We start from the raw sequence: 17,413 nt of genomic DNA, 5'->3' as shown, positions 1-17,413 counted from the left end.
CCTAACCCTAACCCTAATCCTAACCCTAATCCTAACCCTAACCCTAACCCTAATCCTAACCCTAATCCTAACCCTAATCCTAACCCTAATCCTAACCCTAATCCTAACCCTAATCTTAACCCTAATCCTGACCCTAATCCTGACCCTAACCCTAACACTAATCCTAACCCTAACTGTAATCCTAACCCTACTCCTAACCCTAACCCTAACCCTAACCCTAATCCTAAACCTAATCCTAACCCTAATCCTAACCCTAACCCTAATCCTAACCCTAATCCTAATCCTAACCCTAACCCTAATCCTAACCCTAACCCTAACCCTTATCCTAACCCTAACCCTAAAACTAACCCTAATCCTAATCCTAACCCTAATCCTAACCCTAATCCTAACCCTAATCCTAACCCTAATCCTAACCCTAATCCTTACCCTAATCCTAACCCTAATCCTATCCCTAACGCTAAGCCTAAGCCTAACCCTAACCCTAACCCTAATCCGAACCCTAATCCTAACCCTAATCCTAACCCTAACCCTAACCCTAACCCTAACCCTAATCCTAACCCTAATCCTAACCCTAACCCTAATCCTAACCCTAACCCTAATCCTAACCCTAATCCTAATCCTAACCCTAACCCTAATCCTAACCCTAACCCTAACCCTAATCCTAACCCTAATCCTAACCCTAATCCTAACCCTAATCCTAACCCTAATCCTAACCCTAACCCTAATCCTAACCCTAATCCTAACCCTAATCCTAACCCTAACCCTAACCTTAATCCTAACCCTAATCCTAAACCTAACCCTAATCCTAACCCTAATCCTAAACCTAATCCTAACCCTAACCCTAATCCTAACCCTAATCCTAACCCTAACCCTAATCCTAACCCTAATCCTAACCCTAATCCTAACCCTAATCCTAACCCTAATCCTAAACCTAATCCTAACCCTAACCCTAATCCTAACCCTAATCCTAATCCTAATCCTAAACCGAACCCTAACCCTAACCCTAATTCTAACCCTAACCCTAACCCTAATCCTAACCCTAACCCTAACCCTAACCCTAACCCAAACCCTAACCCTAACCCTAACCCTAATCCTAACCCTAACCCTAATCCTAATCCTAATCCTAACCCTAATCCTAACCCTAACCCTAATCCTAACCCTAATCCTAATCCTAACCCTAACCCTAAACCTAATCCTAACCCTAATCCTAACCCTAACCCTAACCCTAATCCTAACCCTAATCCTAAACCTAACCCTAATCCTAACCCTAATCCTAAACCTAATCCTAACCCTAACCCTAATCCTAACCCTAATCCTAACCCTAACCCTAATCCTAACTCTAATCCTAATCCTAATCCTAACCCGAACCCTAACCCTAACCCTAATCCTAACCCTAACCCTAACCCTAATCCTAACCCTAACCCTAACCCTAACCCAAACCCTAACCCTAACCCTAACCCTAATCCTAACCCTAACTCTAACCCTAATCCTAATCCTAACCCTAATCCTAACCCTAATCCTAACCCTAATCCTAATCCTAACCCTAACCCTAAACCTAATCCTAACCCTAATCCTAACCCTAATCCTAACCCTAACCCTAACCCTAATCCTAACCCTAAAACTAACTCTAATCCTAATCCTAACCCTAACCCTAATCCTAACCCTAATCCTAACCCTAATGCTAACCCTAATGCTAACCCTAATCCTAATCCTAACCCTAATCCTAAACCCTAATCCTAAACCCTAATTCTAACCCTAACCCTAACCCTAACCCAAATCCTAACCCTAATCCTAACCCTAATCCTAACCCTAATCCTAACCCTAATCCTAACCCTAATCCTAACCCTAACCCTAATCCTTACCCTAACCCTAACCCTAATCCTAGCCCTAACCCTAATCCTAACCCTAATCCTAACCCTAATCCTAACCCTAATCCTAACCCTAATCCTAACCCTAACCCTAACCCTAACCCTAACCCTAATCCTAACCCTAACCCTAATCCTAACCCTAATCCGAACCCAAATCCTAACCCTAACCCTAATCCTAACCCTGATCGTAACCCTAACCCTAACCCTAACCCTAATCCTAACCCTAATCCTAACCCTAACCCTAATCCTAACCCAATGCTATCCCTAATCGTAACCCTAATCCTAACCCTAATCCTGACCCTAACCCTAACCCTAATGATAACCCTATCCCTAACCCTAACCCTAATCCTAACCCTAACCCTAACCCTAAACCCTAATCCTAACCCTAATCCTAACCCTAATCCTAACCCTAATCCTAACCGTAATCCTAACCCTAATCCTAACCCTAATCCTAACCCTAACCCTAATCCTAACCCAATGCTATCCCTAATCGTAACCCTAATCCTAACCCTAATCCTGACCCTAACCCTAACCCTAATGATAACCCTATCCCTAACCCTAACCCTAATCCTAACCCTAACCCTAAACCTAACCCTAATCCTAATCCTAACCCTAACCCTAACCCTAATCCTTCTTCTCAGCAGAAGAGGCTTTCCCGAGAAAGGCAGATCTCTGCAGCCTGGACTGAATGCCTCCATACGCGGTGGGACAAAGTGACCGATATCATTTTGCCAAAGGACTTCGACAGGTATGACACTCTGAAACTCTGGGGCTATGCGGTGGCTCACATTGCCCTGCCGACATCTAGCCATCGCCTGCCCAGCCTAAAAAAGTACAGCAGAGATAAACTTTGGGGACTCCTGGAGAAAGGTTTCCCTCTCTTGAAGTCTGTACTTTCGGGATTAAAGGTACCCGACTCTCAGGAGCAAGTGGCTTATGCCAGGACTTTAGCCTTGGACATTGTTCAACGCCTGCTATTGGGCAGGAAACCCAAGACGTCTCTCATCATATTACCAGACTGGCTAAAGGAGAGCCAATTGATCAAAACCTTCCAAGAAATCCATCAAATCTGGGAATGTACCCCTGAGAACCAGAACCCTCAGGTTTGGGCACAAGTGGACAACGAGGGGAAAATGGTGTCCAGATAGGCCTTGATGGAGTGGCTCTTAAACGTCGTAGCAGACCTGAGACAACGGGCAAAAATTGCTAAACAGTCAGGCTTCGATCCGATGGAAGAAAAGACTAAAGGAACTGGAGCAGGGAGAGCTGTGGAGAAAATGGAGGCCCCGATAGAACCAGAACTGACAGAACGACGTCTGCGGACCGAGCGGCGCTCCAAAGGACACTTGCCATTGACTCCTGTTCTGGGGGTGAGTGCCACGGTGCCAACCCCAGAAACGGGTGAGGATTGCAGGGAGGTTAGAGGAAGAAGGGAGGCAGCAGGGGAAGTGAAGGAGGTGCAAGGTGTGGGATTGGGAAACACTAGGCAAAGAGGGACACTGAGTGATATCAGCAGTTCGGATTTAGAGGAAATGGCTTCCACTTGTCATGCGAAGAAGAAACCTACAGGGGAACAGCCTTGGTCAGATAGGGTAGATGTAGAACTGGGCCCAGCAACTGGAGCGGATGGAAATACCTTGGGCCTGGGAGAGGAAAACAGGGGACCTGATTCACTGGGTCAGGGTTTGGGGGCTGGAGGCAACTTGAGGGAAGGTACTGCTGTTTTGGCTGGTGTTCTTTCCCAGGCACAACGGGAAAACCCATCCTTGCCAACCAAGGTACTAACTGTCCAGAAGAAAAGGCTTCTGGAAAATGGTGATGCTGCTGAGAATGGTCATATCTCGGCAAGACCTCAATGGGACCTGGAAACTAACAAAGACACACGGATTGGGAACGTAAGTCTAAACCCTCTGCCAGACAGACACATAAAAGGGAAGGAGGGCAATCGCACGCATGGCAATGGCGCTCACGGAAAGGCAACGCAGGGTTCTGGGACTTTGGCATCCGGAGGACCCCTCGGGGTGCTGGGTGACAAGCTGCAAGAATTCAGAAAGGAAGGGAGGACATATGCCAGTATAGCGCGAGGGGACGGTGGCGCTGCAAGACGAGGAGAGTTAGGGTCTTCCGGCATGACGGAAGATGAAGAGACATACCTTGACCGGTTCTTTAGTGAAGCCTCGGATGTAAGAAACCCTAGAGCACGCTTTGTAATACGGTTTAAATATTTAGGGTCAGACCCTGAGAAAGGGTCACGGGCCTATATTTCAAAGCGGCTTCTGAAAGACACATTGGATGCTCAGAGGGAAGATATTGTGGCAGTGATTCAGCTTCCAGGATCTACAGAAATAGATGTATGTTTAACATCTGAAAGAGTTTACAGGCATTTCTGGATTAGCTGTAAGAGGGTGAAACGTCTCAACCCAGATCTTCTGTCGGAATATGACATGTTCCCTCTATTTAGAGGTGATACCAAGGTTCTGACTATAAGTTTCAGAACCACTACTATCCCTGCTGAAGACGTAGTGAGGTGGGTGTCTAAATACGCCACGATCCTGACAGGGCCAGATAAAAAGGAAGACAAACAAGGCTACTGGACAGGGGAATACAGATGCGTAGTCTCCTTTAAAAATGAAGACCCTGAGTACAGGCATGGCAAGATACCTAAGTACTTTTTCCTAGGGGCTGATAGAGGGATCACCAGGTACAGTGGCCAACCTCAGGCCTGCTTCCAATGTGGGTCCTATGATCACCAGAGGCGCCTGTGCACCACACCTTTGTGTTCACGGTGCGGCACCAGGGGCCACCCGACAGCTGCGTGCTACAGCAGCATCAAGTGCAACTTTTGTGGGGAACTGGGTCACACTTACTTTTGGTGCCCTCAGGCATATTATAACCAGCAAGATGCTCGAGTGTTTGAGAAGGCCCAGCAAGTAGCCAAAACAGGAAAAGAAAGAGCAAAGGTCCAGGAGAAGACAAGGGTTTTGAGGGAGAACTTAAGAAGGAGGGGAGAGAAGTTACCAAATTCAGAGCAGCAGGAGGACAGGGGCAGGCATAGCGACTCATTACTTGCAAGGGAAGAAAGACAAACTGCAGAAGACAGACTCACAATAGCTGCTGAATGGAATGTAGTGTGCAGACAAGGGGCAGGAGGACAAGAGGGGAGACCACAGGAGAGGAGGGGTCCCCAGGAACAGTTAGTCACAGAGAACAATAGGTTTCATGTTCTTGTGCATGAAGAAGAGGGGCAGAGTAGGTTGGCCGATGAGGAGCCCACCGATAGCGAAGTCTTGGTAGCTGTCCAGGAGGTAGCAGATAGACAATGCATGCAGACAGAGGAAATGAAGGGGCAAAGGTCTCCAAAGACCCCTAGGAAGAAAAAGCAAAAGGAACATAAGACACAGAGGAGTGAGGGAGAGGGGGATAGGAGGAGCGGAGCGGATGGAGGAGGGTCAGGTGGTTGACTCCCCAAACCAAAGTCCTGAAGATCCTTCTAAAGACCCACCTGAACCAATGGTGATAGAAGTAGCAGCCGAACCAATAGTGACAGAAGTAATAGAAAAAGTATTAGCAGAGAACACATTGAGGGCAGCATCACCGCAGTTATTTTCAGAAGCTTCAATGGAGGAATCTGATAATAGATTGGTGGAGCCTTGCGGAACGGGAGTGGAATCCCTTTCCTGCCCCCTTCTACCCCTGACCCTTGATGGAGGCCCTCTTCCTCCTCCTCCTCCTCCTGCTCCTCCGCCCCTTCCTCCTTCTCCTCCTCCTTCCAGTGCTCCCTCCCTTGAGACCACCTTCCCAATATCCTCTTTACCAACCCCTGTCTCTTCACCCCTTTCCCCTTCCCCCCAAATTGGTAAGGCTACACCTCCGGTTGCCCTGGAGGAGGTAGAGAGGACCCAGCTGGAATCGGAGGACCAGAGGGCTGAGGAGCCTGGAGAGAACAAACAAGACTAGAATGGTTGGGAAGCCTTTATTTGGAAAGAATTTTTCTGAATGTATTTTAATTGAATTAAATTAAAGTTAGGTCAAATTCAAAATTAGAATTACATTAAAATTAAGTCAAATTCAAAATTAAAATTAAAATTAAAATTAAAAAATTAACAAAATTAAAAAATATAAAAACAATGCCAGTCTTTGTTTGGGAAGGAAAATCAATTAGCTGTTTAATGGTTATGGAAATGTTTAACATAGACATTAGTGTTGACATTGTTAGGATTATTTGGGTTCTGATAGTCAGGGTTAAGGTAATGTTGAGCCAAGATTAATCATGGTGTCTCTAACAATCACCTCTTGGAACGTGAGAGGGCTGAGGATGGCCGACAGGCAGCAGGAGATCCTTCCTCTTCTGGCAACCATGGTGCAGGACGTGGTGGTCTTGCAAGAGACCCACCTGGTGAGCGAGCAGCAACGCTCCCAGGGGCAGAAACTCTGGACGCAAGGACCCTCCATTTGGTCTTATGGGGAGGAACACCAGGCAGGCGTGGCGGTCTTATTTAAAGCTAGGCAGGGCCTGCAGATTGTCTTTGTCCTGGAGGCTTTACCAGGCAGGTTGCTGGTTGTGGACTTTACTTTGCTGGGGATTTCAAAGGATGGCAAGGAAGAAAGGACTCCTTTCCGGCTTTGTGGGCTCTATGCCCCAGTGGTGGCATCGCAACGGAAAACATTTTGGCCTCATTTGAAAGGGTATTGTGCTACTTACAGGCATTTATTGGTTGTAGGGGATTTTAATAATAGGACCAGACTATCACTGTACACCGCTATGATCATTGCGGAATAGCGGTCTCTAAATAAAACGTATTATTATTATTATTATTATTATTATTATTATCAAATTATTCAAATTATGTGGAACGAGGTAAAACGGGGAAAAAGTCACCCGCTTTAACACCCGAGGAGAGACTTTTAGAGACCTTTTTCTCAGATCGTAATTTGAAAGATAAAGCCTTGGAAGTGAGTAATCGGTTCAGTTTTTTCCCTCTTCCCTGCAAAAAAGCATTTATGGATAAATATGGTTCACTGGAGGGAGGCAAATTCACTTGGTATCAGAAAGACAGAGCTAGTCGATTGGACAGGATCAGAGCCCCTGCCGAACTGAAGGCCTTGAGTTGCCAACTGACGGTCACTCCTTGGTCTGACCATGCCATGCTTCACATGCAGTTTGCTTTGGGTGAGATCTACTCCAGAGGGAAACCTCTGTGGAGGCTTCGCCCAAAGACGCTTGGCAATGACGGCTGCAAGGAGGAGATTGCGGGCGTCTTGGCAAATATGCTGACGCTGCAGGATCTCTATGTTGGAGAACTGTCTGTCTGGTGGGAGAGAGCCAAAAAGGTCCTGAAGAAGACTTGCCAAAATTACGAATATGCTATCAATAGGAAAGATTTGCAGGGCTATCAGAGAGCAGTCTACCAATTCTTGAAATGCCATTACAAGGTTAACAACAGCCTTCCAGTAAACCAGAATGTGTTGGAATGGTCCAGAGGTATAATAAGAGAATTTCAAATTAAGCAGAAACGTAAGAAGAAATATCATAAAGAATTTAGGACCAAGGGGTCAGTGATGGACATTGAGGATTGGGCCAGAGCCAAGGCCCCTCACGCCTCAGTGGTCATGGGGGGCTTGAGGCACAGTGAGCAGGACCCAGTCAGGAGAGACCCCAGAGCAATGCTGAGAGTGATGGAGGATTTCTATAGTGACTTATATGCAGGGGAAGAAATAGGAAAGGAGAAAATCAAGGCTTTCTTGGATCACGTGCCCCAAAATATCCTAGAGAAAATGTACCCAGGGCTGACTCAAACAGACAGGGATGAATTGGTGGCCCCTGTGACAGAGAAAGAAGTCCAGGAGGTCATTGTCCAGGGAAGGGGCAAATCGGCTCCGGGACCAGATGGACTCGGATGGACCTTTTATAAGGCCTTTGCCAAGTGGCTAGTTCCCCCTCTCACCAGAGTCATCAATGAACTCTTATCTAGAGAGAACCTGACAGACTCCTTTTATCAAGGCATTTTGATTTTCTTTCCCAAACAAGGAGATTTGACGTTGCCCAAAAACTGGCGACCGATCGTTTTGACAAATGTGGATTACAGGATTGTGGCAAAGGTTTTGAATAACAGATTGGCAAAAATAGCACCCAAAATCATTTTAGCTTCCCAAACCAGTGCCGTTCCAGGGCGCTTTATGGTGGACTCTTTGTGTTTGTTTAGAGAGGTCTTTCATTTGGCCCAGAAAGGCAAATGGGAAACAGGGGAAATATTGCTCTTGGATCAGGCCAAGGCTTTTGATCGTGTTCACCATCAGTTTATGTGGGAAGTGCTGGCAAGAAGAGGTCTCCCCATCTGCTTTGTCAGGTATCTCCAACTGCTTTATCTGAAGGCGCGGGTGACTCCTCAGGTGAATGGACACAGGGGGACTCCGATTAGGCTGAAGTCAGGGGTCAGGCAGGGCTGCCCCCTGAGCCCCCTCCTTTACGTCCTGGTTCTAGATTCGGTCCTCTGCCAAATCCAGGCAGAAGAAAGCATGAAGGGTTTGAGGGTCACCCTAAATCCCAGCGGAGGAGTCATGCCTTTTCCCATAGAGGCTTCTATGGTTGAGCAGGTGAAATACGCAGCCCACACGGATGACATTTCTCTCTTTGTGAACAATCGAAAGGAGAGAGCTTCAGCTATGACTATTTTTGAGAGATATCAGCAAGCTTCAGGGGCTCAGATAAACTTGCAGAAAAGTTATTTGGTTTCTTTCTCCAGAAAAGAGGAAAGTTTAATTTTGACTCCAGTAGAAGTTGTTAGTAGGATTCAGGAGGAGCAATACGAAAAGTCAGAAAAATTAGAGGAATATAAAATGTTAGGTTTAAAGTTCTCTATTAAACTTTTCGGGTGGGAAAAGAACTGGCATCTCTGGGTGGAAAAAATAAAGGAGTGTTTTGAGAGATGGAAACCATGGCAGTTAAATGTTTACCAGAAAGCAGTGTACATAAAGACTTACCTGATGCCGAAGGCCTTGACTCTCGCCGCAGTGTATCCTCCTCCCCAAAAAGTTTTAAAGGAGGCAGAGAAACTGGTCTTTCGTTTTCTCTGGGGAACGGCCTTTTTCCCTTTGGCTCGGGCCGTGGCCTATAGGAAAGTGGAACAAGGGGGGCTAGGCCTCCCTGCGTTGAGACTCAGGTTCCTCTCAGCTTTCCTCAGCCAGAACTTTGGGAAACTCAGCCAATGGTTTCATCATGGATCTGGCCTGGAGGGGTGGCTGGCCCTGTTTGCCAATCACTGGGTGAATGAGAGCTGGGCCCAGAAATGGTGGCGGGAGGAAGAACCGGTGCCTTTCCGGGTGACGGCCGCCATGAAACAGTCCGGCCCCGACTTCCTCAGGGAGGTCTATGGGCAGATTCAGCAGAACAAAGTCCTGGCAGAGTGGTTTCGGACCAAGGCGGGATACATCAGGACCTTGAAGGGTTTTGTGTATTGGGAAATGGTGAGGGTGGTTTTCTTACAGCCACAGATGGAAAAGGACACCAAGAGGGACCAGTTGTCTCTCTATTTAAAAGAATGGCCCCAAAGCATCGAGTGTTTCACAGACCGGAGGGTCCCTTTTGGTCTCTGGGACATTCGATGGAGATTTTACCACCAAATATATTGTTTAAAGGGGAATCAGCCTTGGCTGAAGGAAGCAGAGCAAATGTGTCCTAGACTGTTGTGTCAGAAACAATCTTGTGTGACTGGAAAACTGTACAAAGAGACCACAGAACACTTTATAAAGGACTGTCTCTCAGCCAAGGACACTTGGGAGAAGGTGGCCGCTGCTTTGGATTGGCCGGACCTAGCCTGTCAGCCCTGGGAAGCAGTGGCCTCTGAACTGGAGCTGGAGTTAGGGGTCAGAGGACCGCGTCGAAGGCCGGAGAGGAAAAGGAAGAGAAGACACAAAGGGGGGACAGTGGACTCATTCTGGGAAGTCCCTTGGTCAACAATTAGACTGGTAAATCTGTATGTTTTACTAGCTTTGGTTTTCCAGAGAAAGAAAGAGTTAGTGACACAAATGCAATCGGATGTCAGCATCGCTGTCCGTTTTGTATTGAGCAAAACAAAGAATCTGAGTGTAATAGAACGAGGGAGGATGTCCTCCAACAAATGGAGGAAGTTCTGGCCATGGCTGACGGAGGCCACACCGGGCATCACCTGAGAAATGGAATCTAGATTATCTATGCATTATAATGTATTATAATGTAATTTTCTAGGTTTGGAAACATTTGAAATAAGTAAAATAAGTGAAATTACAAAAGTAAAAAGAAGAAGATTTACACTTATAAGGGTTTTATAATGTTATATAATGTTTAATGTTTGCAATGATATAATGGTTCTGTAACAGCTGAAGTAGCAAATTTGTTAGTAGGATGTACTTTTTTAAATAAAAATATTTATACCTAAAATATATATATATATATATTTATACCTAACCCTAACCCTAACCCTAAACCCTAACCCTAACCCTAACCCCCCTGCTTTCCCGCGGGTGCCGGGGACCGTGGGAAAATTGGGGGAGGGGGAGCGGGACACTCCACCTGCTTTTCCGCGGGTGCCGGGGACCGTGGGAAAATAAGGGAGGGGGAGCGAGACACCCCCCGGCTTTCCCGCGGGTGCCGGAGACCGTGGGAAAATAGCGGGAGGGGGAGCGGGACCCCCCTGCTTTCCCGCGGGTTCCGGGGACCGTGGAAAAATAGCGGTAGGGGGAGCGGGACGCCCCCTGCTTTCCCGCGGGTGCCGGGGACCATGGGAAAATAGGGGGAGGGGGAGCGGGACACCCCACCTGATTTCCCGCGGGTGCCGGGGACCGTGGGAAAATAGCGGGAGGGGGAGCGGGACACCCCCCTGGTTTCCCACCGGTGCCGGGTACCGTGGGAAAATAGGGGGAGGGGGAGCCGGACACCCACCCTGCTTTCCCGCAGGTGCCGGGGACCGTGGGAAAATAGGGGGAGGGGGAGCGAGACACCCCCCTGCTTTCCCACGGGTGCCGGGGCCGTGGGAAAATAGCGGTAGGGGGAACGGGACACCCCCCTGCTTTCCCGAGGGTGCCAGTGACCGTGGGAAAATAGCGGGAGGGGGAGCGGGACACCCCCCTGCTTTCCCACAGGTGCCAGGGACCGTGGGAAAATAGCGGGAGGGGGAGCGGGACACCCCCCTGCTTTCCCGCGGGTGCCGGGGACCGTGGGAAAATAGCGGAAGGGGGAGCGGGACACCCCCCTGCTTTCCCGCAGGTGCCGGGGACCGTGGGAAAATAGCGGGAGGGGGAGCGGGACACCCCCCCTGCTTTCCCGCGGGTGCCGGGGACCGTGGGAAAATAGCGGGAGGTGGAGCGGTACACCCCCTGCTTTCCCGCGGGTGCCGGGGACCGTGGGAAAATAGCGGGAGGGGGAGCGGGACCCCCCTGCTTTCCCGCAGGTTCCGGGGACCGTGGGAAAATAGCGGGAGGGGAGCGGGACATCCCCTGCTTTCCCGCGGGTTCCGGGGACCGTGGGAAAATAGCGGGAGGGGAGCGGGACATCCCCTGCTTTCCCGCGGGTGCCGGGGACCGTGGGAAAATAGCGGGAGGGGGAGCGGGACACCCCCTGCTTTCCCGCATGTGCCGGGGACCGTGGGAAAATAGCGGGAGGGGGAGCGGGACACCCCCTGCTTTCCCGCGGGTGCCGGGGACCGTGGGAAAATAGCGGGAGGGGGAACGGGACACCCCCTGCTTTCCCGCAGCTGCCGGGGACTGTGGGAAAATAGCGGGAGGGGGAGGGGATACCCCCCTGCTTTCCCGCGTGTGCCGGAGACCGTGGGAAAATAGCGGGAGGGGGAGCGGGACACTCCCTGCTTTCCCGCGGCTGCCGGGGACCGTGGGAAAATAGCGGGAGGGGGAACGGGACACCCCCTGCTTTCCCGCGGCTGCCGGGAACCTTGGGAAAATAGCGGGAGGGGGAGCGGGACACCCCCTGCTTTCCCGCGGGTGCCGGGGACCGTGGGAAAATAGCGGGAAGGGGAGCGGGACACCCCCTGCTTTCCCACGGGTGCCGGGGACCGTGGGAAAATAGCGGGAGGGGGAGCGGGACACCCCCCTGCTTTCCCACGGGTGCCGGGGACCGTGGGAAAATAGCGGGAGGGGGAGCGGGACACCCCCTGCTTTCCCGCGGGTGCCGGGGACCATAGGAAAATAGTGGGAGGGGGAACGGGACACCCCCTGCTTTCCCGCGGCTGCCGGGGACCTTGGGAAAATAGCGGGAGGGGGAGTGGGACACCCCCCTGCTTTCCTGCGGGTGCCGGGGACCGTGGGAAAATAGCAAGAGGGGAGCGGGACACCCCCTGCTTTCCCGCGGGTGCCGGGGACCGTGGGAAAATAGCGGGACAGAACTGCGGCTTCAAGCCGTTCTGCAAGACTGTTCCCATGCTACTTGGAACCAAAAAAGGGGCTGCCTGTGACTGTGCAGAGGCTTTCCAAATGGGTGGCTGGTACCCTCCACCTCTGCTCTGAACTGTGGGCAGGCCTCTCCCGGCCAGGGTCCGGTCCCACGCAACGCGGGCGGCAGCGACATACTTCGCCTTTTGACTGGGGTCCCTTGGAGGATTTCTGCAAGGCTGCTGCTTGATCTCAGCCCTTGACTTTCATCAAACATTGTAGGCTGGACACAAGGGACAAACGGGACGCAGCTTTTGGGAGAGCAGTGTTGGTTTTGGATTTACATTGGTTTTGCATTGCATTTTTATTTGTTTACAAGCTGTCAACAGTGAATGTTTTAATTGCCAGAATTGGCATGGTTTACACAAGTTTGACATAGTTTACACAAGTCCTTCATGATTTAATATGTTAAAAAATGTGCCTTATGACTTGAACGTGTTTCATAATGTGATCTTTTTGTTGTTGATGACTTAAAGTACTATTTATTGAAGTACTAAGTACATCAAACAGTTTTGGTTCAAAGGTCTTTATTGTGTGGTTTAATAAACACAGCTTTATACACATATACATTCCTACAGAGATATAAAGATATATTAAAAAATTGTTATATGCTGAGATAGGGACGGGAAGGACAGGTTGCTTACCTGTAACGGTGTTTCTTCGAGTGGTCATCTGCGAATCATACAAATGGGTTTCACTGCGCCTGCGCAGTGCTGCTCGGAAACTTCTGGAATCACTGGGCAAAGTTTACTTTGCAACTCTTAGCAACTTTTTGGCGGCAGCTCCACCCATCCCTTATAAAGCCCCCTGCGTTCCTGCTCTTTCCCCAGTTCCGAAATTGAGGCCGTGTGAGCGACATGAGAATGAGCCAATGAAGAGCAGGACACTGAGGGGAGGACGGGTGGGATTTGTATGTATTCGCAGATGACCACTCGAAGAAATACCTTTAAAGGAAGGCAACCTGTCCTTCTTCCTGGTCTCTGCGAATCATACAAATGGGTTGAGACTGACAAGCTTTGGTCAGCGGCGGAAGGAGTCTCATGAGACCCAAGTAAGGTTCAAACAAACTATGTTTATTACCACAATAAAAGTTTAGAACCTGCAAAATTTTGGAAAAAACCACAAGCTCCATCTATAGACAAATGGCTTTGTAAACTGTATGAAATGGCTGAGATGGATAAGTTAACATGTTGGATGAGAGATAAAACTGAGGAATGTGTATATCAAGAATGGAAGGAATTTTATAAGCTTTTAGAGATAAGATGGAATAAGGTATTGATAACTAAAAAGACATAAATGGATTTGAATTATATAATAGCGCCTAATCTTGGTTACATAAAACGCTCTTTTATTAAAATATTTTAAATTCTTGATGGCAGAATGTTATGTATAAGAAGGATGGTATGCGGTATAGAGCTACTCTATAGATGTATATTTCTAGGTAAAGCGAAGTATATTAACAATGAAATTTTTTTTTGGACTCAATACAACATAAGGACAGATCCAGGTGAAGGAACTAAGAAGGAGAACACTTCAAGATAAAACAAGATGGAAGAAAAACTTCAGAACAAGCCTCAAGTAGTATTAGGAAGCTCAATTTATGTTATATGTAGTTTTAATAATGACGTTTGTGTATGGGGGTGGTTTATTGTCCAATGTGTAATGTGTGAAATGTTTTGTTCTATGTGGAAAATTAAAAATAACAATTAAAAAAAAATAAAAGTTTAGAACCAAAGAACTGTGTCAGTCAATTTTTGGTACCTCAATAAGAAGCACTTAACCTGTGCAAGTATAAGGCACACACACAAGTAAACATTAGGTCTTGGGAGACCTGTCACTAGTAGTTCAATAAATAATAGCAACTTGATATTCAACCCTGAGACAAAAATCAAGCATTAAGTCATGCAAGACTTATGTAAACCATGAATGCTGTAAATAGGGTTGCCATAACCCAGTGGGAGGCGTGACTCCCCCGCTTTCTAGGGGGCGTTCCCGGTCCCGTCAGGCCCTCAGGTGGCTGCCCGGCTCCTGGCCCTACTGCATCCCTATATTGTGATGAGCGCAACAGCCAGGGCTCTGCTGCTCTGCCTTGCCCCTCTTGGCCAGCCCTCCCAAGGAGCAGGCTTAGTCAGGCAGGGCAACAAGGTGCCAAGAGGAGGAGCAGGACCAGGCAGGTGGGCAGCAGCAGTGGCCCCTGCCCGTCCAGGCAGGCCGCTGGGAGAGGGGAAGAAAGGGCCCTGCTGGGCTCTGGGGCAGACCGGCCTGGGGAAGGAAAGGGTCCTTTCCTGGAACCCCTGCCCCCCAGCCCTCCTCCTCCTCCTCCTCCTCCTGCTGCTGCTCTTGCAAGGAAGGGGCTCTGAAGCGCCAGGAGAGCTGCCTCACTAAAGGGGAGTGGCGCCTCAGGGACCCAGCCTTCGGAGAGGAAGAGGAGGAAGAGCCTCGGCAAGGCTCAGAAGAGGAGGAAGGGGCTGGCACCCGGGAGAGGCAAGAGGGCACCTTCCAGGCCCCTCCTGGGCCCCAGGCTCCCCCCAGGATCGCCCCCATCGGACATTGGAAGCCCCCTCCCCAAGCCCCCCCAAACACACACCCCTCTCCTTTCTAACCCTCTCTCTGACTCCTTCTCCCCGTTACCCCACTTTAACTGAGCCCTCTCTAACCCCCTTCTATCTACCTCCTTCTCTCCATCTAAACCCCCTTCAAACCCCTCTCTATCTACTCCCCCCTCTCTCTAACCCAGTGATCCCCAAACTGTGCTCTTGAAGTAATTTTGGACTTCAGCTCCCAGAATCTAAGACTATTGAGTAACATGTCTGAGGCTTCTGGGAGTTGAAATCTAAAATCTCTTAAAGGACACAGTTTGGGAACCACTGCTAACCCCCTTATATAATAATAATAATAATAATAATAATAATAATAATAATAATAGGATTTATTTATATACCGCACAATCACTGGGAATCTGAGTGGTTTGTGAAATTCACAGATAGCCAAATTACACAGGCAGATCAGCTCCTGGCACTGAACAAGCAGAGCTCTGCTCTGGAGCCACAACAAACTACATTTCCCAGAATTCCATAGCATTGAGCCAGGGCAGTTAAAGTACTGTCAGACTGGGTTATTTCTGCAGTGTGTATGTAGTCTGAGAGCCCTGAAGAGAGAACAACTCTGGTGCTTTAGAATTTAAGCCCACCAAACCCCCTCTATCTAAGCCCTCTCTAACCCCCCTCTATCTAACTCCCTTATTTAAGTCTCTTCTAAGCCCCCCTCTAAGCCCTCTCTACCTTACTCCTCTTTATCTAACCCTAACCCCCTCTAGGTACCCCATCTAGCCCTCCTTCTATAGCCCCCCTTTCTCAACCCCCCCTATTTTACCCCTTCTATCTAACCCTATATATATATTTAAAAACAATTTTGTGTCCTCCATTTTTATAAAAGTGTCCTACATTTGAAAATGTTGTCCTACATTTGTCCCGGTTTGGAGGTCCTGACTTATGGCAACCCTAGCTGCAAACCATAGAATCATAGAATCATAGAGCTGGAAGAGACCGCAAGGGCCATCTAGTCCAATCCCCTTCTTCTGCCATGCAGGAAATCCAAATCAAAGCATCCCCATTGACAGATTGCCATCCAGCCTCTGTTTAAAGACCTCCAAGGAAGGAGACTCCACCACAATCTCCAAGGAAGGAGTGGGTTCCTCTGTCAAACAGCCCTTACTCTAAGGAAGTTCCTCCTAATGTTGAGGTGGTATCTCCTTTAGCTTCCATCCATTGCTCCGGGTCCTGTTCTCTGGAGCAGCAGAAAACAAGCTTGCTCCCTCCTCGATGTGACATCCCTTCAAATACTTAAATAGGGCTATCATATCACCTCGTAGCCTTCTCTTCTCCAGACTAAACATTTCCTGCTCCCTAAGTCCTTCCTCATAGGGATTCATGGTTTCCAAACCTTTCACCATTTTAGTCGCTCTCCTTTGGACACGCTCCAGTTTCTCAATGTCCTTTTTGAATTGTGGGGCCCAGAACTGGAGACAATATTATTCCAGGTGGGGCCTGACCAAAGCAGAATAGAGTGGCACTATTACTTCTCTCGATCTAGACACTATACTTTTACTGATGCAGCCTAAAATCGCATTGGCCTTGCCAGCTGCCGCATGGCACTGTTGACTCATGTTCAATTTGTGGTCTACTTGGACTCCAAGATCCCTTTCACATGTAGTCTCTTTAATCCAGGTGTCCCCATAATCCTATATCTGTGCATTTTATTTTTCTGCCCTAAGTGCAGTACCTTACATTTCTCCGTGTTGAATTTCATTCTGTTAGCTTTGGCCCAACTTCCTAGTTTATTCAGGTCATTTTGAATGTTGATCCTGTCCTCTGGAGTCTTAGCTACTCCTCCTAATTTGATGTCATCTGCAAATTTGATAAGTATGCCCCCAATTCTGTCCTCCAAGTCATTGATAAAGATGTTGAATAGCCCTGGGCCGAGGACAGAGCCTCACTGGACACCCCACTGGTCACCTCTCTCCAGGATGAAAAGGAGCCATGGCTGACCATCCTTTGGGTTCGGCTGGTCAACCAATTACAAATCCATGTAACAGTTACTTTGTCTAGCCCACATTTTACAAGCTTGTTTACAAGAATATCAAGGGGGACTGAACCCAAGATTTTATCCATTTCAAATTTGTTCTTTCATCCTTCTCACGCGCCCTCTCTATGGCAAAACAGAATGATTACAAATCATTGATCTCCGCCAATGAGAGGTGTCTGCAGTGTTTGTTCTCCACCTTCAACACTTTGCTTAAACCTCCCTCTCCTCCTGTCTCTTCATCATTCTCTCCCAATGACTTTGCTAATTACTTCATCTCAAAGATCACCACTATTTGCTCTGAGATAGTCCCCCCCCCGATTCTTCTTCTGCTCTTAATCTTCTATCGCCCTCGCCTAACAAATTTTCTGCGTTTCCTCCTGCTTCTTTGGATGAACTCTCTACACTTCTAAACTCTTCCAAACCTGCAACTTGTTCTCACTAAGATCTCCAATGACCTTTTACTGGCCAAGGCTAATGGCCTTTATTCTGTTCTCATCCTTCTCAATCTGTCTGCAGCCTTTGACACCATTGATCACTGTCTC

General features: G+C 48.5%; 1 protein-coding gene across 1 annotated transcript; it reads left to right on the top strand.

The window, feature by feature from the left end:
* Positions 1-8,847: 8,847 nt before the first annotated feature.
* On the top strand, positions 8,848-10,193 carry LOC149275789 (uncharacterized). Its single transcript, XM_089504330.1, has one exon. It carries the CDS (start codon positions 8,853-8,855, stop codon positions 10,035-10,037), a length of 1,185 nt encoding a protein of 394 aa, XP_089360456.1. The 5' UTR covers positions 8,848-8,852; the 3' UTR covers positions 10,038-10,193.
* Positions 10,194-17,413: the final 7,220 nt, after the last annotated feature.

This window comes from Sceloporus occidentalis, unplaced genomic scaffold (genome assembly GCF_023333645.1).
Source record: "Sceloporus occidentalis isolate IW3139 unplaced genomic scaffold, rSceOcc1.0.p SCAF_265, whole genome shotgun sequence".
In the NCBI taxonomy this organism is placed as follows: Eukaryota; Metazoa; Chordata; class Lepidosauria; order Squamata; family Phrynosomatidae; genus Sceloporus; species Sceloporus occidentalis.
This window is presented reverse-complemented; position numbering and strand designations above follow the sequence as displayed.

Bases quoted from the DNA above. Each gene is read 5' to 3' on its own strand.
- LOC149275789 (XM_089504330.1), top strand. From the start codon at position 8,853: ATGCCGAAGGCCTTGACTCTCGCCGCAGTGTATCCTCCTCCCCAAAAA.